The following is a 19,245-nucleotide window of genomic DNA, read 5'->3' on the forward strand; positions in this document are numbered from 1 at the left end:
GAAAGGCAAATAATAATAAAGAAATGATTAAAATAAATTATTTTTACAGCTAAGAATGATAGAGCAGGGCAGGGGAATGGAAAGTTGTAGTAAGGTCCTACACTCCTACTCCTACCGGAGAATCTGATGCGCCGAGGTTGGCTACACAGCCCCTCTTGCCCCCTTTGTCGTAATACTTCTGCGACCGCGCTTCACCTTCTGGCAGAGTGCCGATATACAAAAAGAATATAGAGCCTCATTGCGGAGTGGTTAGCGTAGCCCATTTTACACCCCGAAGTTTGGAGACAAAGTGACGATATGTTACACTGGTGGACTAACACCACCTCCCGCGAATACGTGCCCTGCAAAGGGATCAGATATCTTTATCTTCGTGTAATCTGGGAGATTTGACGTGAACGAAATCTAAGAGTTTTTTAGAAAGCAAGAGACGTCGGCTCCAGGTCTGCTGGCAAAAATTAAGAATGAGGCGGGAGCTTGGGCTCTAGCTGGGGCAAAAGATTTAGACTCCGTTTGGATGTCGATATTGGAGGGCATGGAATTGAATTGGGTTCAATACCAAATCAACTATATATAGAAATGAGATACAATTACAATTCTATTGTTTGGACGTCATTGTATTGGAGTTTGGAATCCTAGAAAACAACTCAATTCAAATTTTATGTTTGGATGTACAAGCATGGAATTGGTATTTGTTCCCTTCTTCCACCTGGCCGACGATCACTACTCCAGCGACACAGGAGAGTGGTGGTGCCCCTCTTGGATCCACGCGCCCCTCCTAGATCCACGACACTAGAGGGGAGCAGACAAGGTGCTCACCGGCAGAGGGCTCGCCAGCGAACAGAGGTAGGGGAGGAGTCGCGCGGCTCGCCGCCGGAGGGCCACGGGCTCGCCGCAAAAGAGGGCAGGGGAGGGGCGTCGCAGCTCCTCGCTCACCCTGCGGCCTTCTTCTCCTCCCGCTCGGGGCGCGTCGGCGGAGGGAGCCGCCGGGGAGGAAGACGGAGGAGGGCGCCCCAGCCATGGCAGAGCTCGCCATCTTCCTCCATGCCTCCCTTGCCTTGCCAGTAGAGTGAGGGAGGTAAAAGCTCGGCGCGGGCCGCCGGCAGAGGGAAGCAATGGCAGCCTGACTCGCCGCCGGGAGGGGGCTACGGCGTGGCTGCCTGACGCAGCGCCGAGGCCCGCGCGCTCCCCGACAGAGAGCGACGCTCGACCGGGAGCGGCGCCCCCTCCCCCCGAAGCGAGAGCGGCCCGCTCGACCGAGAGCAGCGCGAGGCCCTAGGAGATATGCGGTGGCGTAGGGGCGGGGGAGCAGAGCGGAGGGAGCGGCGCTGGGGCTGAGGGGCGCGGCGAAGCGAGGGAGAGCAGAGCGGCCGAGGGAGCAGCATGGGGAGCAGCGTGACGGTGGAGGAAGCGGCGCGGAGGGGCGGGACAGTGGAGAAGACGAAGATAGAGAGGGCGATTCAGTCGAATACGGAGGGGGAAGGGTCGGAATTGTGGGAGGCAGCGTGGTAGTGTGTCCAATACCATTTGGTATTGAGAGAGATTTCCAATGCCAATTCTTGAAGCACCCAAACAGCAGGTATTAGGTGTGTCCAATGCCAATTTTGAATTATGGGCTCCAATATCGACATCCAAATGCTAGAGTACTTGTTACTGCAAGATTAAATTTCTTTTCTTATCCTTCCGGCTAGCTGACTGCACTCTCTTTTTTTTTATCAATGAAATAGGCACACTCTAGTGTCCGTTCGTTCAAAAAAAAAAACTCTTACTGCATAATTGATTTCTCTGAGTCATAGTAGCACGATTTTTTCATCGATATACATGTACGTGTGCAACATAATTAAATTGACGCGCTAGCCACCCGCATGTTTTCTTCTCTTTTTTTGGACATTAGGATGTTTTCCTATCCAAACAATGAGGATTTAGTGAAATTTAAATTGCATTCCACTTAGTCATGCCTTGAGGTAGTTATCTGTGCATAGATCATTACAGCATTCGTTGAAATCATGTGCTTCTACAGAGACAAGAAAAAAACGTATGGTTCGGGAATACAAGCCAATAATGCTTCCATCATAATAGGCACATCATAGTTCAACATCACACTTTGCGGTCCACACTACTAAACTGAACGTATACGGCTGATTTTCATCTGCCTTGCATTACGAACAATGACACCGGGCCTTTTGCAGTACGAACCTCTTGTGTTCTCCAAATTAAACTAGTCTACTACAAATAATGACCTCTCTCGGTTGTTTCCTTCCATGATAATTTGATGGATTTCCAGTGCGCAGGTTTGATTCGTTCCAATATTTCTCACCTCATCACAACCATGTCGCAGCAAAAGCAAAGGTTTCAGTAAGAAGCACGGCACACGCCTCCATCATCGTTATATTATTATCCCTTCAGTAAGAGAGGCACACGATGCGAGTCCACAGAGACAGAGAGTACTTCGATAGCAAACCGCCGTATACGTCGGCACCGTTCCAAAGAGAAGTTATTTTGGGTGGGCCATTTTCTTTTTCTTTTACATTTTGATCGGCATGCTATGATATGCTATATTCCTATAGGGCTTGCAGGCTACACATGCCTTCCGCATGCGGACGCACGTGACACAGTGAGGGCGTCGTCGTCGACACGCGCGGCGATGGTCGGTTAGCTGCGCCAGTAGACGGGGGGCCGGGCGAGCGAGAGCGAAGCGCGCGGTCGCCGTCGTCGGCTGCCGGCCGGGCTGGGCGGTTGGCCGAGCGTCCGCGTCTCGTCGTTCATGCCCATGAATAGTCGACTGCGCGCCGGGAACGGAGGAGAATAGTCGTCGATAGATCGTATGCGGGCACGAGCAACGTGCGGTGCGCCGCCGCCGCCGCCATGGCGTCTGACGGCTCTTCCAGCGTGCCAAGGGTATGATATGAGATGAGTGTATGGGAGGATCCACATGTGCGAGGAAAACGAAACGCACGGCGCTGAAGTTGCCGCAGTTTGATGCTCTCGGCATGCATTTAGCCACCCGCAGCAGCTATTTCAGGCTACGCTACAGAACGGTCCAGTGAACGGCAGCATTCAGCTCTCAATTCCAGGCTACGAGCATCCTCCCTCCTGCAGCACTTGAGATTACTCCAGGCCCCCACCTCCGATCCTCCCCTGCAGCTACTGTTACCCGGCAGTGTCCCGTTCTTCAGCTCCCCGATCTGGCCATCTCCTAGTGTGATATCTAGCTCTACACTCCAGTTAGAGGTGCAAATTGGTTCACAAAATGCATCCATCAACTCTCTCAGTATATTGGCGCGTGTCCGGCCAGTTCCGCTGCACTTTCTCGAGCATCTGACGGCGCAGATTGGTTGCACTCGCGCGCTGCGCTGTGAGATGCTGGCACGTTGCTCTGTCGAAGGACGCAGCGTGTGCAATCCTTTGCTTGGAGATGCTGGAGCGTCAAGTTTTCAAATTCAAAATGCTGGAGGGGCAAAGTGAGTGAACTGGACAGACAAAAGCAACCAGGATTTCTTCCTCAGATGGAAAAGCAAACACAAACGGCACGGCAAGGGCGCATGGGCCCGACTCGAGGCCGGCCCACTTAAGTAATCACTCGCGCGATGGGCCCTCCTCCCCAGTTCAAAGAAAAAAGAGGAAAAAAGTTCCGGGCCTCGACGAGCCAACAAAACTCAAAAATGACAGCCCGGCGCTGCCAACTTCCAGGTGGGACCCACGTATGACATCAGGGGCACCGAGAACCAGACCAGTCCACTCTCCAGTGGCGAGCACCCCTGCCTGACCCTTCCGGCCTTCCGTCGCCTCGCTTCGGACTCGGCCCTTCCGTCGTCCGGTCCAGTGACCCGTCTCTCCGCCGCGCGAGGCGGTCGCCGGCGCGCGATGGCGGCGGCCGCGGCGTCCAGGGCGGCGCGGGTGGGGTTGCTCTACGACGAGCGGATGTGCGCGCACGCGACGCCCGACGGGGAGGAGCACCCGGAGAACCCCGAGCGGCTGCGCGCCATCTGGCGGAAGCTCAACGCCGAGGGCGTCGCGTCCAGGTACGGCGCTCGCCCATAGAGTTTTCGAGAGCGGTGTGGTTTCGGTAGGTATCGGCGAGGAGTGTTCGACGGCTTTCGTGACCGCGGCTGTCGAATCCCCGCCCATGAGATGAGGACCTCGGCCTCTGTGTTTTACTCACTTTGCTGCTTTTCGCTGCTTGCGGCCGTGCCCATTTCAATCTGATGAGTGATCTACTATTTTTGTAAATTAGCTTGGTATGTGTTTTTTTTTTTAAAAAAAGGAGATAACTCTGCTTTGAATTGAAAGCAATACAAAGTTAAGTGTTAGCACCGCACCACACACACGAGCTGGGGAGACCAGCTAACATGAAGCAAATGAGTAACAGCTCACATGCCGAGCTAGCAAAACAAGTTTAAATGAATCTAATGTCTGAAACGGGGAAGCTCGATGGACGAAAGCCCAGCGCCCAAGTTTTGAGCCGCTCCGTCAGCCCCCTGGCCTTCTCTTGATCAGCAGCTTTCGACAGCGGGATCCAGCGCTGCATGAAACCAATAAAGACATGAAAGACTTGCAAGGCGTTAGTTGGGAAAGTATGCTCGATAGCCATCTTGTTGCGAGTCGTCCAAAGCGTCCAAGCAAGGCTAGCCACGAGTAGGAAGCCAAAGCGTTTAGGCATATTACAGCCTCTAGGGATCCAGGAAGTTAAGAAATCCTCCCAGGATTTTGGTTGGCCTGTCCAGCCTAGAGCCTCCCCAACCCCCACCCATAGGAATCGGGCCATGGAGCACCTAAAAAGGATGTGGTTCATGGTTTCCGGCTTCTGGCACAGGCAGCAGAGATGGCTGCCTCGCCAACCTCTATGTTTCAAATCAACAGCCGTTTGCAACTTATCATTATTTACTTGCCATAAGAAAACCTTAATCTTCATCCGGCATTCCAGAAGTTGGCCGCATGATTCAGAGTTACACCCCTGTCGGCCATGAAGGAATAGAGAGATTTGGTGGAGAATGATTTAGATTTATCCAGTGCCCAAAGGATATCATCCTGTCCAGCCTCGAGGGGGTGCTGTCGCAGCCATGATAGTAACTCTTCCCAGCAGCTTAATTCAGGGATAGTCAAGCTTCTCCGAAAGGGGATGTACCAATCCTCCCCATCCCAATAATCTGCCACCCTTGCCTTGGGATTTGCACACATCTGGTAAAGTTCAGGGAAGAGAGATTTGATTGGGGTATCACCTTTCCATGTGTCCTCCCAAAACAGGGTTTTCTACCCGTTTTTAACCTGATAAATGGCCCCCCATTTGAACAGGCGTTTAACTTTGTGTAGGCTCTGCCAAAACTGAGAAGTGCCTCTAGAGGGGGAGGAGAAAAAGGAGCCATTTCGGAGATATTTAGCCTGAAGAATCTTAAACCAAGTCTCATCCGAACCTTTTACAATTCTCCAAATCCATTTGGTTAGCAAACACTCATTCATTATTCTAGTGTTCACCAGCCCCAGACCGCCCTGGATCCTGGGTCTGCAAATAGTCTCCATCTTGGCCATATGATACTTGAAGTCTCCCCCAGCACCTTGCCAGAAGAATTTGCTCCTCATCTGGTCCAGCTCAGAGAGTGTTGACTTTGGTAATAAGTAGAAGCCCATAGTATACATAGGCAAACTAGATAGGCAAGAGTTGGAGAGAATCAGCCTCCCCCCAAGGGATAGTTTTCGGCCCTTCCAAGGGTCAAGCCTCTTTCTCATTTTATCCACCACCCCTACGAAGGATTGTGCCCCCACTCTATGCACAGAGAGAGGTAACCCTAGGTACTTCATCGGCCATTCCCCCAGTCTGCAGTTTAGCATGTTTGCCACCTCATCTTGGTGTACTTGCGTTTCTCCAAAGACATAAACATCACTTTTGTGAAAGTTGATTTTCAATCCAGATAGCCATTCAAAGCAGTACAAAATCAGTTTCAGGCACAGGATGGAACTATCAGAACCATCAGTCATGATTACCGTATCATCGGCGTACTGGATGTGGGAAATCCCCCCCGGGATTAACCAGTCCAAAGTGCCCACCAGGTGTCCCTTGGCAACAGCTTTGTCCAACATGCTACTTAAGGCATCAGCAACTAGATTAAATAAGAGGGGTGAAAGAGGATCACCTTGTCTTAGCCCCCGGAATGTTCTGAAGAATTGCCCTCTCTGACCATTAACATTCACACAAACTCTGCCCCCCTGGACAGATTGCATAACCCAGCCAATCCACTGAGGTGGGAAACCTTTGCCTGTTAGAACCTCCTCCAAAAAATCCCATCGAACTTTATCATAGGCCTTCTCAAAATCAATTTTCAAAATGAGTCCCCTCCTATTTGTGCTTTTCAGCTCATGGATCACCTCATGTAGTACTACTACCCCTTCGAGGATATTCCTGCCTTTCACAAACCCAGTCTGATTAGCACCAATGACCTTCTGAGCAAGGGGGGAGAATCTGTTAGTTAGTACTTTAGTTATACCCTTGTAATCTACATTCAAGAGGCAAATGGGCCTGTATTGTTTAATGTTGTTGGCTTCCTGGATCTTCGGGACCAGGGTGATCACACCATAATTCAGCCTCCTGACATCCAACACACCCTTGTGCAACTCTTGGAAGAGGGAGCAATAGTCTTTGCTTATAAGTGGCCAGAAATACTTAAAGAAGGTCACCCCAAAACCATTGGGGCCAGGGGCCGAGTTGCTCTTCATAGAGAACATAGCAGATTTTACTTCATCCTCATGGAATTCCCTAACTAAGGAAGCCCTTTCTTCCTCAGATAGGATGTGTCTATCAGACCAAAACTCTGCAGATAATCTCAGGGTCCTGTGGTGTCCAGCACCAAAGAGTGCTTTATAAAAATCTGTGATATGTTTCTCAATATCCTCCTGATTAACCAACATCCCATGGTCACTTTCCAGGCACCATTAGCTTGGTATGTGTTGGAGTTCATTATTCCCTCATTGTGCTAGGTCTTAAAACCTGAAGTTTCTAATATGCGAAAAAATTGCAAGGTAAAATAAGTTAGTTCAAAAATGCATCAACTCCTTGCCAGAAATCAATACTTCAGTTGTACTCTTAGACAAATGTAAATCATGAACTTGATTGGTGCTTGTGATTTTGTTTTTTGAAGCAAAGTGCTTGTGATTGTTAAGATGGAGCTCTTGGTTTTGTGCCTTAACTTCGATGCTAGTGAAGTTAATCTTAAGCGTCAGGATTACAGCTTATGTGCTGTTGATCTAGTTCATCGTTCTGTTTAGTGAGTTAGCATAGTGCTTTTACTCATATTGGGGATGACGGTGTGGGGTTCCACAATGATATTGAAACATATTTCTTTTCTAGGTGTGTGGTCCTTAAGGCGAAGGAAGCTGAGGACAAGTATATAGCTTCTGTTCATAGCAATAACCATATAAAGCTGATGAAGGAAATTAGCTCGAAGAAATATGATTCCAGCAGAAACACGATTGCTAGGAAATATAATTCCATTTACTTCAACAAGGGTTCCTCGGAGTCTGCTGTTCTTGCAGCTGGTTCTGTCATAGAGGTAATTTTACATCTTCATTTCATTCATTGCTTAAGCACATTCCCTATTTTTCCTATAGCTATTCTGTCCCATCTTGTTGTGGGGAAATAACTGAATAGTGCATCATTTGGCAATCAGGTAGCTGAGAAAGTTGCTGCAGGTGAGTTACGTTCTGCTATTGCACTAGTCAGACCTCCAGGTCATCACGCTGAACATGATGAGGCAATGGGATTCTGCCTCTTCAACAATGTGGCAGTTGCAGCTAATTATCTCTTAAATGACAGGGTATGTATTGAAACTTTTGTGCTATGCTTTGGGGGGTTTATATCAAAAGGTGCTACCAATAGTGATCGCTTCCAATAAAGAAGCAAGCGCTGTACTTTGTTTTGATGCAATCAAATAAGGTGTTTTGTTCACTTATGGACTTTGCTCTTTCTGTTGCAGCCTGATTTAGGTATCAAGAAGATACTGATTGTCGATTGGGATGTTCACCATGGAAATGGCACACAGAAAATGTTTTACAATGATCCTTGTGTATTGTTCTTTTCAGTTCACAGGTTTGACATGACACCTAAACATTACTTTGCTAGTTTTATATAAACCTTAGGCTAGATTCACTAACATTACAATATGATGTTAACAAAGTTATGGCAATTGTTTAATCTTTTGCTTGGAGAGTTGTTGGTCTTGGAACGGCCATAGTATCCATATCCTGGTTTCCTTTCTATGCAAACACTGGATACATGCCATTGATAGAGAATTTTTAACCTCAAATTTATCTGCATGATGTAAACACCATTGTTCGAGGTAGAGCAAGTTGGCTGTATTTTGATGCTGTTTGATTGTATGTTGCAATAAAGTGTGATTTTGTGCTTGTGTTCCACAAATTCACCTTGTTCATTACTCGTCCTTTACAACATGAAAATATCATTCTTGTATCACTCCAAGAGTTAGCTGATGGCATGCTTCTTGCATAATGGCTTTGTGGCAGTTTTACAATATCAAAATTCTTCACCCTAATTCATTTGTAAAACATATTGTGCCAACCCATTTACCAAACACTTTGGCCATTGGAACTTGTAAAAATATGGTATTCTTGAATGCTTCAACTGTAGTGATAGGAAGCTTCAATTGCTGGAAGCTGGGAGGTGCGAGTACACTCTCACCATCTAGGTTTGTGTTTCTTCTCGTATTACTGTATTAATAAAAAAAATCACCTTTCACTGCACACTATTTGGCACTATCCATTTCTGTCCATGTTAAATCTAGCTAATATTGAAATAGCAGTAAGAGTAGCTATCCAATTTGTCGCCCTCTAACCCTTGGTTATTTTAGATGTGATAACCAATTAATTGCATTTGTCTTTGATACTCGAGATGATGTTCTATTAACTAGCTTAGGATGGATCCACAGATTGTATCCTGTGATATGTGGCTAAGACGCCTCCTTGAACCATCCAACTAATTCACTGATATGACATACCGAACTTAAAATTTAATGCGTCATTGGTATTCGCATGCTTATATTAATTGACTGCTTTTTACCTCACTGTAGTGTTACTATGGTTGATTTTCATAAATTGTAAAGATAAAACCCTTGTTTTTCTTTTGGTTTAATGCATATTTGTAGCTAGCTTAATGAAGCCATAATCAAATATTTATTGTTCTAGTGTTTGTTCTGTAGATTTGATTATGGAAGCTTCTATCCTGCTGAAGGGGATGCTTCTCATTGTTTCATCGGAGAAGAAGCTGGTAAAGGGTATAACATTAATGTTCCTTGGGAACATGGGAAGTGTGGTGATGCCGATTATATTGCTGCATGGGACCATGTATTGCTTCCCGTCACTGAAGCTTTTGACCCTGATATAATACTGGTATCGGCTGGGTTTGATGCTGGTATATAGATGGAAAATTCTTTGAAACCCTTTTATTTACTTAACATCGGTACTTTTAGTATTTATATAAATCGAGCAACATTATATTAACAACTAACAATCTGTAGTTTAACTGTCTAAGCACTGCTTAGACTAGTCCAACTTATCTATCTGATTATGTTGTGTTGCATAATAAGTGAGATTTCTGCTGAGGAATTTATAAAATCTTGGGAACCTTTTCTTTTGGTATTTAATTCTGGATGCACTATATTAGAATCTATACTTTTGGTGCATCTATGTGGTAGATCATATCTGTTCTTAGTGTTCATTGGTTTGAAACTCTACTCTGATTTCTTTTCCATGGTTTTAGCATTGGGTGACCCTCTCGGTGGTTGCTGCATCACACCAAATGGATATGCACTGCTACTAACAAAGGTATGCAGTTGCAGGGGGAAAGTAACTTTTAATCAGATTTCACCACATCATGAACTTTCCTGTCTTTAAAGGATCAAAGTTGTATAAACTATAAAGCTCTAACGTGGTAACTTTAATGCCTGTTAGAAGATATTCATTTGATCCCTTCCATCTATCTAGTGTTTCTTCTATACATCTTGGGCTTTCTACTGCACTGATCAATGCTTGCGCTTATCATGCAAAGCCTATACAAAAGAACTTTTTAAAAAATCCATTGCCTGCTCTTATTATTTACTCTGTCGAATCCTGCAGTTATTAGGGTTTGCTAAAGGAAGGATAGTTATGGCCCTTGAAGGAGGTTATAACCTTAGGTCCATAGCAAATTCAGTTTTCGCTTGTGCAAAGGTCCTCTTGGGAGACAAATTCACATTCAGCTCTCCAGAGATGCAGCCATTTGAATCTACATGGAGAATTATACAAGCGGTAATGGTCTGCATGTGCTGTTGCTGTCTAGCTCTTTACTTTCTATGGACATCTAATCATCTATAGTCATGCTTTGTCTCTTGAACTTCCACATTGACTAGGTACGCAATGAGTTGAAAACATACTGGCCTGTTCTGAGTAGCAAGCTACCTGAAAATTTATCATTGAGGATTAAGCCTTCACCAATTGAGGTATATTTTCCCGTCCTGATTTTCATACCTGGAGACTTTCATGGACTTGGGGCTCTGTTTGGTTCAAGGATTATGACTTGTGCTTTTGTGCCTGTTTAGCCTTAGGATTATGAATTGTGCTTTGGTGTAAGTGATGTGTATCTCCTAGCTGTAATCAAGCTATATTTTCTGGTAACTTGATCCTATTTTTCCATCTTTCTTTCTAGAGATATGTTGTCAAAATAGTCCCAGCTTTTACCCCCGTTGCTGGGTCAGAATTTCCAGTTCAGTGTTTAATATAGTAGCATAGTGCCGTTTAATTAACTCAAAAGGTGAATGCATGAATTTGAACTGTGCCAACTGCGTTAAGAAACTTAGTTTATAAGCTGTTACATGTTTTTTTAGAACAATTAAGAAAAACAGATTTCCCTATCAGCCATTAAATGATTGTGAATTTCCTGTGTAATGGTAGTAAATGTGAGATTGTGAAAGCCCTCTGTGTATTGCTGGCAATGCGTATTGCCACGCTATTGAGGCTTCCATTAAAAATACTGCTAAATGCTTCATGTGTATTGCCGTATCCTAACTCCTGAGATGCCTTGGTGGTATAAACACATGTGAGTTTATAGCTCAATTTATTGATATTTTTATCTAAAAGTATCTTGTATTGATGATACTACATTTGATTTATCATTTATGTGGCATGTTGCATTGAGACTTGCTGACAATTGAGATAAAAATCAGACACATTAATCCAATAGTTAGGCTTGAATAATTTTCCTTCGTGTATCCTTATGGCAATGAACAGCTCTACACTTCCTCTGATTCTGAGCCTGACGGTGAAGATGTCGATGAGCTCTCTGGTGCTGTTTCATCTGTCAATGTCATCCAATTTGCTGATGATGCTATAAGTGAACACCTCTCAAAAATGAAACTTGATGAAGAAAACCTTGCAGTGAAGACTGCCTCAAGTTGCTCAGCAGCAGAACATCATCCAACTGATTCAGTAGAAGTAGATAAAGATGGATCTGTGGTACTGTCCAAAAGAATATCTGATTTATCTCTCGCTTGGCGATCAGATTTATCAAGAACTCATGTCTGGTATGCCAGCTTTGGTTCAAACATGTGGAAGCCAAGGTTTCTATGCTATATTCAAGGGGGGAAGGTAAAGTTCAAAACTCAATGTTTTTGCAAGGACCAACGAGCATTTGTCCCTTTGATCAGTGTGTTTTATTTGTTAGATGTTCACTGCCTTTTTGACCTCCATGATTCTTTTGGGATATATCTTGGTACTTGAGGAATACACTAGTTTCCAATGTTTCCATCAATACAGTCCTTGATTTTTCTATATTATAAGCAGTATGCTTTCAAGGATAAATTCGCTATTCTATTTTTACGTGTGACAGGCTGATGGTATGAGTATACCGTGCTGTGGATCACGCGACACAAGCTCACCAAGAGGAACCATGTGGAAGACTGTGCCTCATAGGCTGCTTTTCGGTAGATCATCTACCCCTTGCTGGGGAACTGGTGGTGTTGCTTTCCTCAACCCTGAGATGAACTACAACGAGAAGTCTTATGTCTGCATGTACAAAATAACGTATGTATTTTACATGTACTTGTTATTTATCTTTGACTTCTAGCAGGGTGGCATTCTGTTAGCACCCCACATCACATCTAATTTGTGCCCCTCTTCATCAGTCTGGAGCAGTTCAATGATATCTTGTTTCAAGAGAATCGTTTAGTGCTGGAGGATGGCAAAAATGGAAATGTTGTGTATCCTGACTCTTCTTTGGTTGATTCATCTGAAGTAGAGTTTATGTCTACAAACAAAGCTATTCATCTTGAACCTATCAAGGTTTGATTTGCTTGTTCCACTTCGAAAATTGTACCATTCCCTTTGTATACAATTTTATATGCTTCTAAATGAGATTAAATAACATTATGCTATTGAACACATCACTCCTAAACATATGTTGGCTGACTGATGTTCCAAGAGCTAATTGATAAATGGCGAGTCCTTTTCCCATAGTGACAGTTACTTTTACCTTGTGGTTTCCTTCATCTGAAGCTGATGCTTTGTATGAACTTTTAATTTTGATCTGTTACCAAGGAGCCAGGACCGTCCTCTTTGGGTATTCAAGTTCATCTTGGCTTAGAAATGCTTGTATGGCCAGGTCACCAGGGAGCCAGAAGAGCCTGTTTAGTCTACTTTGTTGTCAATTTGATTTGAATCTCTGTTGACATTGTAAACATGATTTTAGTATAAACGTAAATAATAGTTCCACCTCATCAATGGACAAATTTGAAACTCAGCCTTACGAGCATAATTCTGACAATATACTATTTCCTTTCAATTATCTATGTTTCAAAAGTTCTGGAATATTGGTAATATCTGATGGATGAATTTCTTGCAGGATAGCTGGTACTCCAATGTACTTTATCTTGGGGATGAGGATGAGCTCCCTATTCTTACTATGACGTGAGTTTTCTTTACTCATTATTAAGAACCCCCCCCCCCCCCCCCCCAAAGTCAAATGTTCCCATTTCCCGCTGGTAGTTCAACTAACCTTTTGAAGGGCAGTCATGATGTTGTTTGCTTGTAATGTCATGCCTAATTAATTTTTCTTCGGTCTCTGCAGGTGCCCCTCATCAGATATTGAGCGCTACAAATCTGGCGAGCTGCCTCTAGTGCCTCCTTCGAAGACCTATGCCGCCACTCTGATAAAGGGACTAGTGGAAGGGAAGCAACTGGATGCGGACGGAGCTGCCAGCTACATCAATGCTGCTGCTGCAAGAGGCTTGTGAAGGCTGCTTCAGCTTGGGCTCTGTACAGCCAGTAGGGAGTAGTAAGTATACGATATTGCGGACCACGAGTGCTTTCCAGGCTCCATTCTCCGCAAATGGAGAGAACAGAGATCCTGGATCCCATTTAAATTGGGCTGGGTCGTTAAACCTTGCCCTAGCTTGATCATTGGTGATCTCCCGTCAGGTTAATTGGACGGGAGAAACACTAGTAGCTGCGCTTGGGGTGGAGCAGCAAAAGCTGTGACCTGTGAGTCGCATCAGGTACTGCGCTGGTGATGTTATTACTACTTGCAACGCTACTGCCATCTGTTGTATCCTGGAGGGAATGGCTTTGCTGTTATTGTTGTTTTGGTGGTGGTGATCGATCCGGCGGTTGTGGCACCGCGCCGAGCGCTCCGGCGTGGTTCGCTGGCCGCAGGGCTTTTGCAAGTGCAGGGGCACCGCCGTTGCCTCGTTGGTTTGTCCTTCGTCTTGTCCCCAGCCAGGGACACTGCCGGCGCCCTCGGAATTCTTCGATTTCGTTCAGAACAATCAACTCGGTCTCGCTACGCAAGTGGTGCTGATTATTAATGGATGTCATCGGCTTGTGCTCATGGTGCCGTGGCGACCGGCGCAACAGCGAAAGCCTACACTCCGAGGCGCCACAGCTATTCTTCCGTGCCGTGTGCACCAGCGCACCTTGTTCCATGTATGAATTCCAGATGGTCCTCCAGCTTTGCATGTAATGTAACAATGCGCAAGCTAAGAACATTAACTCCTCGAATAATGTCATTTTTTTCTTCTCAAAAGAGGATTTAACCACAGCTTTCTTCACAAAAGAGCATGTAACTCCAACCAATGTGAAAAAATATCACATAACTTGTCTGGAAACAGAATGCGAAGAACTAAAGCAGCGTGTGCTCTACTATACCCTACTAAGCTCAGACAAAGTTTTTATTTCCTCTATCATCATGGCTTATCGGATCAAGCTAGGATAAACAAAAAAATATGCAGCAACGTGCGAGAGAAGAAAGGATGCAGCATTCTTATCTATGCTCTGCCGCTTCCTTGGAGTCAAAGTAGTCGTCACCCAGCAGGTCATCTTGGCCATTGTACTGCAGCTTGTTAGCCCCATAGCCTGTAGCCCCACCACCAGAAAATCCTCCAGCCCCGCTGTGGCCACTGTAGCTGCCACTAGTCGCATTTCGAGCAAAGTTGCTGCCACTAGTCGGATTCCCAGCAAAGTTGTTGTTGCCATTGTTGGAACCAGCAGCAGAACCAAAACCTCCATTACCATAACCGCCACCATATGCACCAAAGCTTCCGCCACCAGGAGCTCCATTGTTGTAATTGCCTGCACCATAGGTGCTTGGAAAACTGTATCTACCAGTGCTTCCACCAGGATTGCCAGCAGCAGAACCGAAACCTCCATTACCAAAACTGCCACCATATTCACCAAAGCTTCGGCCACCGGGAGCTCCACTGTTGTAGTTGCCTGCACCATAGGTGTTCGGAGAACTGTATCCACCAGTGCTCCCACCAGGATTGCTACCGGTACCGAAGCTTCCACCACCTCCATATCCACCACCAGAAGCACTGTTGAAGTTGCCACTGGTAGCTCCATCACTGTAACCATTTCCAGCATATCCACCACCAGAAGCATTGTTGTAGTTGCTACCATAGCCGCTGCCGCCACCAGCTCCATCACCATATCCACTGTTGCCGGCATACGGACTGCTGTTACCACCATAAACCCCAGAACTAGATCCACCACCAGTGCCATACCCACCAGAACTAGATCCACCGCCAGCGCCATACCCACCAGTAGCATATCCACCTCCACCACCATAACCACCACCTCCGCGTATTCCACCAGCACGGTCATTGGCATGGGTCACCTTTACAAGACGTCCTTGAAGTTCCTGTAACAGATTAAACAGTTTCAATGCTTTGCAAACAAACAAACTTTTTGTTTCAGGAACCAGCATGCTTATTAGCGACAAAGTACCCAACAACATGGAACTAAAATAACTTTTCAAATCACTTGTGATGTGAAAATGATAAAAATGTATTTCGTTTTGTAACTTCCAGAGTAATATGGGCAGGATTTGGCAGAGTCCCAACTTCTGTATTCTAGAGTGATGATGGCTGGATATGGAGTTTGCAAGACAAAACAAAGTGTTTTAGTCTAAAATGGAAACGAGACAGCTCACCCAAAATTCCCCTACTCTTCCACCAACTCCAGCTCCACTGCGCCAATAATTCTTGGAGCTACAGCACTCCCAAATAGGCCCAGTTATTTTTAAGCTAAACTATTTCCTAAGCACAAAACAACCAAATAGTAACAATTTACAGGAATGGTATATCTTATAGGCTGCTCAGATCTCCAACTCGTTTAGACGTTTAGTGCTTACAAACTTGATTGTTGCATCAGAAACAAAAGATAAACACCTTAAGATTCATCGCAACAATATATTTCCAATTATACACCAAAACTCTGTAAAAGTGGTATGTTATACTAATCAGAGAATATTATGGTTGAGACAGTTGCGTGTGTATGTGGTGCCATTATTGAACAACAGGAGAAAAACAACATAGTCCAAGATTGTAACCTGCTAAAAAATAAAGGCTAGCAGTAGCTTGATTCTATTCTAGTCCGCAACAAGTGGAGATAAACTGCACAATAGTTGGGGACTGGGAGTTATTAAAATAAATAAGAGATGTGGAAATTGGAATTCACAATTCAGAAGTTCGATCAGTGCCAATTCTCAGGACACTCTGCCTGATCAGTGAAAAGAACCCAATATAAACTGACAGGAAACACCTCAACTGCAATGCCTATCTGACCTGATAGAAAATGTACACTTGACACTTGACTACTTGAGGTGGGACATAATCACATAAAGGCTAGTTTGGCATCACCATTGCAAATAAAAGCAATTCAAAGGATATACAATAAAACAATAGACACGATGGGCTGATGGCATACCTTGCCATCCAAGGCAGTAATTGCAGCTGAGGCTTCTTCGCTGGATGTATAAGTTACAAATCCAAATCCCCTTGAGCAGCCGGATTCCCGATCAGTGATGATTCGGGCTGAATGCAATACCAGAATAGAGAAGTGTTAAAGACCCAAAGAAAAATGCCCAAAAAGAAATACAAGCCATTTTGATTGGACAAACAACCTTCAAGTAAATCCCCATATCTTGAAAATTCATTCCTCAGAGTGGTGTCATCTATGGCATATGGAAGCCCTACAAGCAGGTTGATTAGAAACAGGATTAGATAGCCAGATAGCACAAAAGAAATCCTATATCCAGAAGGTCCCAGAGGAGAATAAAATCGATGTGAACATACCTGCAACAAAAAGTTTTGAAGAGGACATGCATCTTACTGCCTGAAGAAGAGGCAAGCTAGAAGGCACTGAAGTTGTCCTGAGCACATTTCCAATCCTACTAGTGAAAGCCATTACCCCAATTCCTCGCTGGAAACCAACCGCAGGTACTGAAAGAAAAACAATCTGGTTAGCTGTCAGACAAAAAAAAAAGCTACGACTGCTTATGCCAAAGCATCAACCCCCAGAAAGGAAATAAAAAGGGTTCTAAATTTGATTCTAGATTATTGTGTCTACGCTATCAATCCACATCAGTCATCAGGCAAATCACCACGATTAGGTTTCATTCCCCAGGGGGCAGACGCAACTTTATAACAAAATAAAATCCAAATCAGATACTGCAACGCACAATCCATAGAATTGCAGAACCTGAAATCGACTCGAATCAACGCAATTCCGCGGCAGAAACAAGCGACGGTTAACGCAGCTACGACTCTGATGATCGGAGCAAAGGATCTCGTTACCTCCGGAATAGATGCCTCGCCAGGCGCGACCGCCGCCTCAGGCTCGCGGTTGCGAAGCGGCGGCTTCTCGAATCCCCCCCTCGGCCCCTCTCTAAACCCTACACCGGAAATGGCCTCCAGGGTTTAGTCGCGAGGTCATGGAACTGTCCCGAAAGGCCGAAACGACGATGGATCCTACTAAAAAGGCTGACGAAATTCCAGGCCCGTGAACACGAAAGAACCAGCTGGCACGGCCCATCCACCATATTGACGGACGGCCCAGCTTAAGCCCGCATCGCACACCCACCAGGCCACCAGCAGGACGCAGCTTTAAAACGAGCTGCACGACTCCCCCACTCCCAGCGTTTCTCAAAAAAAAAAAAATCCCCTCCCAGAACGATTTTTTTTCAGTCACGTTAGACGCTGGACTGGATGGATACGATCTATTATCTTATTATTTATTATTTTATTATTTGACCAATAAACGGAGCATCTACGTTCGCTCTTAAGGTCTAAAAATTTCCACATTAATCGGAGAAAAATAAAAATTACCCATCACTGCCATTACGATAAAAATTAGCCTAGAATACCCCTATGCCTAATTAAAAATCACCCACCAATGTCATTATAAAAAATTAAATATAAAATATCATTTAACTATGTATCAGTTACAAATATATATTATTAATAAAAACTAAAGCTAACAACAATCAATCAAAATAAAATGAAAATAAGAATAATTATCTCAACAAATCAAATTGTTATTATAGGTAGATCATAGTCATAATTTACAATTATGAATAGATTGATGTATGGTAAAAAAATAGTATAATATTTAAGTAAAAATACAATAACATATAAATTTTTGAATTTTCAATACTAGCCGTACAAATGTGCGGACTATATGGCTAGTTGCAGAAAGAAAAGGCGAGCCTTTTTCCGCCTCCCTCCGTTGTTGGTGCCTGCTCACCCCCCACTTGGGCGGCTCGCTCGGTCTTGTTTATTTCAAAGCGGACAGCCGATTCGGCCGAGATCTTTCCCTCCCAGACGCAGCGCGTCACGAGCCGCGCGACCTTTTGGCGGGGCGACCCTTATCTGGCCGTCACCAGCGACAAAGCACGCGACCTAACTCCAGACCCATTACCCGTCCCGTCCCCGCCCATGACCAACTTGCAAGTTGCAACGGCATGCTACGCTCGAAACGACGAATCTTCGCCGTCCCGTCAGGAAAAAAAGCGCCGGAACACCAACGAGCGCGCAGTGGCACCCGCACGGAGCGACCTCGAGTTTGTAGCGTGCAAGAAATGGACGAGATCTCTGACTCGTTTCCTCTGCTGCTGCCGGCCAGTATCCGCGACTGGTTTTTCAGCTACGTCGGCGAGAGAGAGAGTGGCACGCTGCGAACACAGAGCGTGCTCTCTCTGGCTGTGGTCGCGCACGTGGAACGGAACGAGACGAGACCCGTTTCCACCCGTCGACGACACACGACAACCTAACACGCAACCGGCGGAAAAGTTGACACGACGGCGCCCTTTTCCCCTCCTCGACCCGAAGACTCCTCCGTCCACCGGCGAGCCGCACTCGCCGTGCCGTGCCGGCTGCCCCCGCCCGGCCACGCCCCAACTAGCAGCCCAACCCACTAATGCGTCCGCATGCGGCCGCCGCCGCCGTCCCCCGCTTTGACCGCGCCCCGGCGGCACGTTGACGGCTGCTGGGCCCCGGGCGCGAGCCTTTCCTAACCGCCGCCGCGCGACGCTGACAGGCGGGTCCCGGCCTCCACCGCGCGGTGGTCCCCTCCTCGCCTCGGCGGGGGCACGGGGGGGCCGCGTCGCTGTCGGAATTCCGAACCCCCGCCGCGGAAAGCAACGGGTGGGAGGGGGGGGGGGGCGCACCCGCCTGCCGCGGTGCGGGACGGGGGCCGCGCGGGTGCGCTGGGGAGCCGGTGCGCTTGGGCCGGTGTGAAAGGCGACAGTGGAAAACAGAGGCCGCCGAGGCGGGGCGGGGCGGGGGGTGGTCTGGTGGATGGATGGTGCGGGGAAAAGCGAAGCGTGGGAGGGGGGAGGGTCCTTTTCGCGTTCCACACCGCCTTTTCGCGAAATTGCACGCGGTCGCCGCGCTGGTCGTGCGCTCTCTCTCGGAGCGCCCCAAGTGGGGTTTTGTGGAA

General features: G+C 46.2%; 2 protein-coding genes across 3 annotated transcripts; one reads left to right on the forward strand and one right to left on the reverse strand.

Annotated features, from left to right (window-relative positions):
• The first annotated feature begins 3,762 nt into the window (after nt 1–3,762).
• Nucleotides 3,763–13,586, forward strand: LOC120694088 (histone deacetylase 5-like). Its single transcript, XM_039977270.1, has 13 exons — nt 3,763–4,019; nt 7,337–7,538; nt 7,656–7,802; nt 7,962–8,074; nt 9,201–9,412; nt 9,761–9,825; nt 10,117–10,287; nt 10,389–10,478; nt 11,266–11,622; nt 11,864–12,057; nt 12,159–12,315; nt 12,875–12,939; nt 13,100–13,586. The coding sequence occupies exons 1-13, from the start codon at nt 3,862–3,864 to the stop codon at nt 13,263–13,265; spliced, it is 2,097 nt and encodes a 698-aa protein (XP_039833204.1). The 5' UTR covers nt 3,763–3,861; the 3' UTR covers nt 13,266–13,586.
• Nucleotides 13,587–14,015: 429 nt separating this feature from the next.
• Nucleotides 14,016–17,246, reverse strand: LOC120694093 (glycine-rich RNA-binding protein 5, mitochondrial-like). 2 transcript variants are annotated; one of them, XM_039977277.1, is made up of 5 exons: nt 17,103–17,246; nt 16,602–16,748; nt 16,430–16,498; nt 16,234–16,340; nt 14,016–15,166 (listed from the first exon to the last, which is right to left on the reverse strand). In XM_039977277.1, exons 2-5 carry the CDS (start codon nt 16,711–16,713, stop codon nt 14,291–14,293), a joined length of 1,164 nt encoding a protein of 387 aa, XP_039833211.1. In that variant the 5' UTR covers nt 16,714–16,748; nt 17,103–17,246; the 3' UTR covers nt 14,016–14,290. The 2 variants fall into 2 exon arrangements, with proteins under 2 accessions (XP_039833211.1, XP_039833218.1); XM_039977284.1 differs by lacking the exons at nt 16,430–16,498; nt 16,602–16,748; nt 17,103–17,246 and adding an exon at nt 15,458–15,515.
• Between the last annotated feature and the right edge of the window lie 1,999 nt (nt 17,247–19,245).

Source organism: Panicum virgatum, chromosome 2K (assembly GCF_016808335.1).
Source record: "Panicum virgatum strain AP13 chromosome 2K, P.virgatum_v5, whole genome shotgun sequence".
NCBI lineage: Eukaryota > Viridiplantae > Streptophyta > Magnoliopsida > Poales > Poaceae > Panicum > Panicum virgatum.